The sequence below is a fragment of the Pipistrellus kuhlii genome, unplaced genomic scaffold (genome assembly GCF_014108245.1).
Source record: "Pipistrellus kuhlii isolate mPipKuh1 unplaced genomic scaffold, mPipKuh1.p scaffold_m20_p_161, whole genome shotgun sequence".
NCBI classification, from domain to species: Eukaryota; Metazoa; Chordata; class Mammalia; order Chiroptera; family Vespertilionidae; genus Pipistrellus; species Pipistrellus kuhlii.
The window spans coordinates 94,506-100,505 of NW_023425473.1; the positions used below are offsets into that span (position 1 = coordinate 94,506).

Below are 6,000 nucleotides of genomic sequence, written 5' to 3' on the forward strand. Positions count from 1 at the left end.
CGCACCCCGAGGGCGCTGACGGTGAGGACGCGGGGCCGCGAGCAGGACACGGCCACGCCCCTGGGCCTCGCCCCGTGGGGGCCGCTTGCTGACATCCTGTGAACGTGGCCCAGTCGGTCCAGACGGCCGCCAGCAGCCCACGCGCCCCGGCCGGGCCCCTGCACGCCTTATCTCACGCCGGTGGAGGCCCATCTGCTTCCTGTCGGCCACATGTGCTCCGTTTAGCGGTCGGTGTAGCGAGCGGTCTGCCTGGCCCTGGGCGGCAGGAAGAGGGTTCGTGGGGCCTGTTTTGTGAGGCTCCGAAGCGCCCACTCATTGCTGTTGTGATCCCAGCCGTGGCAGAGACCACAGGCCGAGAGAGAGAGAGAGAGAGAGAGAAGGAGGGGGGGGGGGGGGGGGGGGGGGGGGGGGGGGGGGGGGGGGGGGGGGGGGGGGGGGGGGGGGGGGGGGGGGGGGGGGGGGGGGGGGGGGGGGGGGGGGGGGGGGGGGGGGGGGGGGGGGGGGGGGGGGGGGGGGGGGGGGGGGGGGGGGGGGGGGGGGGGGGGGGGGGGGGGGGGGGGGGGGGGGGGGGGGGGGGGGGGGGGGGGGGGGGGGGGGGGGGGGGGGGGGGGGGGGGGGGGGGGGGGGGGGGGGGGGGGGGGGGGGGGGGGGGGGGGGGGGGGGGGGGGGGGGGGGGGGGGGGGGGGGGGGGGGGGGGGGGGGGGGGGGGGGGGGGGGGGGGGGGGGGGGGGGGGGGGGGGGGGGGGGGGGGGGGGGGGGGGGGGGGGGGGGGGGGGGGGGGGGGGGGGGGGGGGGGGGGGGGGGGGGGGGGGGGGGGGGGGGGGGGGGGGGGGGGGGGGGGGGGGGGGGGGGGGGGGGGGGGGGGGGGGGGGGGGGGGGGGGGGGGGGGGGGGGGGGGGGGGGGGGGGGGGGGGGGGGGGGGGGGGGGGGGGGGGGGGGGGGGGGGGGGGGGGGGGGGGGGGGGGGGGGGGGGGGGGGGGGGGGGGGGGGGGGGGGGGGGGGGGGGGGGGGGGGGGGGGGGGGGGGGGGGGGGGGGGGGGGGGGGGGGGGGGGGGGGGGGGGGGGGGGGGGGGGGGGGGGGGGGGGGGGGGGGGGGGGGGGGGGGGGGGGGGGGGGGGGGGGGGGGGGGGGGGGGGGGGGGGGGGGGGGGGGGGGGGGGGGGGGGGGGGGGGGGGGGGGGGGGGGGGGGGGGGGGGGGGGGGGGGGGGGGGGGGGGGGGGGGGGGGGGGGGGGGGGGGGGGGGGGGGGGGGGGGGGGGGGGGGGGGGGGGGGGGGGGGGGGGGGGGGGGGGGGGGGGGGGGGGGGGGGGGGGGGGGGGGGGGGGGGGGGGGGGGGGGGGGGGGGGGGGGGGGGGGGGGGGGGGGGGGGGGGGGGGGGGGGGGGGGGGGGGGGGGGGGGGGGGGGGGGGGGGGGGGGGGGGGGGGGGGGGGGGGGGGGGGGGGGGGGGGGGGGGGGGGGGGGGGGGGGGGGGGGGGGGGGGGGGGGGGGGGGGGGGGGGGGGGGGGGGGGGGGGGGGGGGGGGGGGGGGGGGGGGGGGGGGGGGGGGGGGGGGGGGGGGGGGGGGGGGGGGGGGGGGGGGGGGGGGGGGGGGGGGGGGGGGGGGGGGGGGGGGGGGGGGGGGGGGGGAAGGGGGGGGGGGAGGGTGGAGAGAGGAGGGGCAGCTTCCTCCATGGACATCTGCCCTTCATCTCCCGTCGACTTCTGTCATTTTTGCCCAGAACAGCCCGTCCTGTGTGTGTGTATTCTCACGGGAGAGGCAGGGCCGTGTTCTGTAAGCCTCCCTCTGGCTGCTCCGGGGTATTCATGTTCACGGCTCATCTCCGCGGAATGTCGCGTCGTCAGCTTGAGATGCCGTCGTGGACTTCCTGTCGCCCCCAAATTGGGATCCGCATTGTTTCCTGTTTGTTTACTCTTAGAGAAAGCAGGGCCGTGAGCAGCTGTTTCCTTTCCCGAGCCACAGACTTTAAATTCCCACACTTCCGGCCCTGAGAAGGGCAGAACCCACAGACCGCCCTTCCTGCCTGTGTTGGACGGAGGTGCCCTGTAGCCCTCGCTAATAAAGAGGGAATGTGCTGATTTACCCTCACGCCATCGCAACGGCGGCGCCCGCAGCCAATAAGGAGGGAATATGCTAATTGGCCGTCACGCCCTCAAAGGTGGCGGCGCCCAGTTCCCTCGGCACCGCAGCCGCCCAGGGCCGCCCGAGGCTCGGGTAACCAGGGCCGGCCGAGGCTGGCGCTGCCGGCAGTGGCAGCAGCAGGGGTGTGATGGGGGCGTCGCCCTCCCCTGATCGCCAGGTCGCCTCCCGCCCCTGAGGGCTCCCGGACTGTGAGAGGGGGCAGGCCGGGCAGAGGGACCCGCCCCCCTCCAGTGCATGAATTTTCATGCACCCGGCCTCTAGTCCTACGTAATAAAGAGCTAACGTGCTAATTAGGCCAAACAGCAGAACGACCCACTGGATGAGCTTCTGGGCGAAGCCAGGGCTGCGAGGGCCGGGCCCCTCGCACGAATTTCGCGCACCTCTGGTCACGTGTAACGACGAGATTGCGTTGAGGTGGCCGTCGTGGGAGACTGGGGGGCGGTTGGCTTTGAGCGGGCTCAGACAGATAAGGAGGACTCGATGACGGAGGCGGCCGGAGTGTGTCCGGGAGACGGGGAGCTCAGAACGGGGAGCCTGGGTGTGGCTTCAGCATCGTGAGCGCTGGGTCCTCTGAGGAGCTGAAGGAGAGGCTCGCAGGGAGGGCCTAAGGGCCTCGACATTTTTATTTTACTTTCATTGGTCTCAGAGAGGGAGGGAGAGGGAGAGAGAAACACCCACGATGAGAGAGAATCACGGATCGGCCGCCTCCTGCACACCCCCTACTGGGGATGGAGCCCGCAACCCGGGCCTGTGCCCCGACCGGGAATCGAACCCGGGACCCTTCAGTCCGCAGGCCCACGCTCCGTCCACTGAGCCACACCAGCCGGGGCGGAGACCGCGGGATGGGGGCCGGGCTCGGTTCCCCTGGGCGGTCCCGGGGCCGGGGGTACGCCGTGCTGTCCAAGCGGGAGGGCCGGGTGCTGCTGGGCGGTCCCGGGGCCGGGGGTACGCCGTGCTGTCCAAGCGGGAGGGCCGGGTGCTGCTGGGCGGTCCCGGGGCCGGGGGTACGCCGTGCTGTCCAAGCGGGAGGGCCGGGTGCTGCTGGGCGGTCCCGGGGCCGGGCTAAGTGGTGCTGTGTTGCAGGCCGGGTGTACGCCGTGCTGTCCAAGCGGGAGGGCCGGGTGCTGCAGGAGGAGATGAAGGAGGGCACCGACGTGTTCGCCATCCGGGCCGCCCTGCCCGTGGCCGAGAGCTTCGGCTTCGCCGACGAGATCCGCAAGCGGACCAGCGGCCTGGCCAGCCCACAGCTGGTCTTCATCCACTGGGAGGTAACGGCCGTCCCCCCTCCCCTCTCCCCTTCCCCTCCCCTCTCCCCCCTTCCCCTCCCCTCTCCCCCCTTCCCCTCCCCCTCCCCCCTCCCCCTCCCCCTCCCCTCTCACCCCTCCCCTCTCACCCCTCCCCTCTCCTCTCCCCCCTCCCCTCTCCCCCCTCCCCTCTCCCCCTCCCCCTCCCCTCTCCCCCTTCCCCTCCCCCTCCCCTCTCCCCCTTCCCCTCCCCTCTCCCCCCTCCCCTCCCCTCTCCCCCCTCCCCTCCCCTCCCCCTTCCCTCCCCCCTCCCCTCCCCTCTCCCCCCCTTCCTGTCCCCTCCCACCCCTCCCCTCCCCTCTCCCCCCTCCCCTCTCCCCCTCCCCTCTCCCCCTCCCCTCCCCTCTCCCCCCTTCCCCTCCCTCTCCCCCCTTCCCCTCCCCTCTCCCCCCTTCCCTCTCCCCCCTCCCCTCTAACCCCTTCCCTCCCATTCTCCCCCCCTTCCCCCTCCCCTCTCCCCCCTTCCCCTTCCCTCTCCCCCCTCCCCGTCCCCTCTCCCCCCTTCCCCTTCCCCTCCCCCCTCCCCCCTTCCCCTCCCCTCTCCCCCCTCCCCTCCCCTCCTCCCCCCCTCCCCTCCCCTCTCCCCTTCTCCCTCCCCTCTCCCCTTCCCCCTCCCCTCTCTCCCCTCCCCCGTCCCCTCTCTCCCCTTCCCCTCCCCTCTCTTCTCCCCCCTCCCCTTTCCACTCCCTTCCCTCCTTCCACCGGCCGTTGTGCTTCCTGCAGCTGACGCCCAGGGTGGCGAGCCCCGTCCCTCTCCCTCCCCCCTTCCCCCCTTCCCCCCTTCCCCCTTCCCCCTCCTCCCTCCGCCCTCCCTCCGCCCCTCCCCCGGGCCCTTTGGCTCGATGGCTCTGTGGTCAGAGGGACGGTCGGAAGGAGGTACAGGGGGTCGGGGGTCTCTCGGGCCCTCGGTCACGTGCTTGTGCACACCCCTCCTCCTCCCTCCCTCCGGAGACACGGCGTAGGTTCGCCCAGGGCGTCACACACCTTCCACAGCAGCGCTTTAAGGAACGTCCTTCCCGGGAAAAAGTGTTCTCCAGCCTTGAGAGGGCACGCTTGTCCGTCACCCACACGGCAGGGCGGGAAGGCAGCGCGGGAACACGACGCTGTTCCCTGGAAAGGGAGTCCTAACGGGGAGGGGCAGGCAGTCCAGGCTTTTTCAAAAAATGTTATTATTTTTTTTAATATGTTTTTTTTATTGATTCTTTACAGAGAGGAAGGGAGAGGGATAAAGAGTTAGAAACATCAGTGAGAGAGAAACATCCATCAGCTGCCTCCAACACACACACACACACAGAGCCAAGGTCCATGCCCCTGACCGGAATCGAACCCGGGACCTTTCAGTCCGCAGGCCGGCGCTCTGTCCACTGAGCCGCACCGTTCTTGTAGCTCGGCCTCGGGGAGGGAAGCGGACCCTCCTGACGGCGCCTCCCGCCCCCACCCCCGCCCCCAGGTCATCCCCAGCGACCCCTTCTGGGTGCCGACCACGGCGGAGGAATACCTGCGCTTCGGGGAGAAGGCCGACTGCGAGAACCAGGCCCGCAAGTACGTGGACGCCGTGCGCCGGCGCAAGGGCCTCCGCGTGGAGGAGAAGATCGTGGCGCACGCCGAGAAGCAGCGCACCCTCAGCAAGAACAAGTAGCCCCCCTCCCCGTCCCCCCCGGGGCCTGGTCCCCAATAAACGCGCCTGTGCGGCCCGACCGGCCGACCGGCCGACCGGCTCCGCCGCGTCGTCTGTGTGCGCCCGCCCTCCGGCCACGGCCACGGCCACGGCCACGGCCACCACCCGGTGGGGGTCAGCGCGCGTCCCGCCTGCAGGGTCCCCGGGTCGTCCACTCCCACCTGTGCGTCCGCCACACCTGCCCCCGCCTCACACCCCCACGTCACATCGTCAACATGCCCCGCAGCTCACCGCCCGGTATGGTCTGGAGCACACGTGTCAAACACAAGGCCCGCGGGCCACATCCGTCCCGCCAGGCCTCGCAATGTGGCCCGCACCGCGCTGTCATCACTGCACTCCGCTGCGTTTCCATCACAATGACAGTTTATGACTGTTCAGTAAACCATTCGGCCCGCGATTTAGGCTGGATTTTTAGATTTTGGCCCCTTCTCTGATTGAGTTCGACACCCCTAGGAGTGACCCCGCTTTGTGTATGGATTTCAGAGAGGGAGAGGGGGAGAGAGAGAGAAACATCCATGAGGAGAGAGAGTCACGCATCGGCCGCCTCCTGCACGCCCGCCCGCCCCCCCCACACCCCACCCGGGCCTGCGGGCCTGATCGGAATCGAACCCGGGTCCCCTCAGGCTGACGCTCCAGCCACAGAGCCACACCGGCCAGTGCGCAAAAGACCAGCTGCATTTAGTTCAAGTCACCGTTCCAGCCGGCCCATCCCAGGTTCGTTTGTCTGGAAGACAATCCGGTGTTCACTGGTTAAGCGGTAAGCCCATCTTATTTTCCCTCGTAAGTCACCTCACTCCGTTTAAACGAGTGTTCGTGAAAGCTAGGGTCCGTGCCCTTTTCTTCGAAAACAGGAAATTTTTCTATCGTTCTGGGCGGTT

The 6,000-nt window shown here is 73.3% G+C and overlaps 1 protein-coding gene across 1 annotated transcript in view; it reads left to right on the forward strand.

Moving 5' to 3' along the window:
- EFL1 (elongation factor like GTPase 1) overlaps positions 1-5,187 on the forward strand; it is a 38,842-nt gene extending 33,655 nt beyond the window's left edge. The window contains exons 19-20 of the mRNA XM_045582457.1: positions 3,224-3,408; positions 4,895-5,187. Of these exons, the coding sequence (XP_045438413.1) occupies positions 3,224-3,408; positions 4,895-5,083 (374 nt within the window). The 3' untranslated portion in view covers positions 5,084-5,187. The remainder of the gene's footprint in view (positions 1-3,223; positions 3,409-4,894) is intronic.
- Positions 5,188-6,000: the final 813 nt, after the last annotated feature.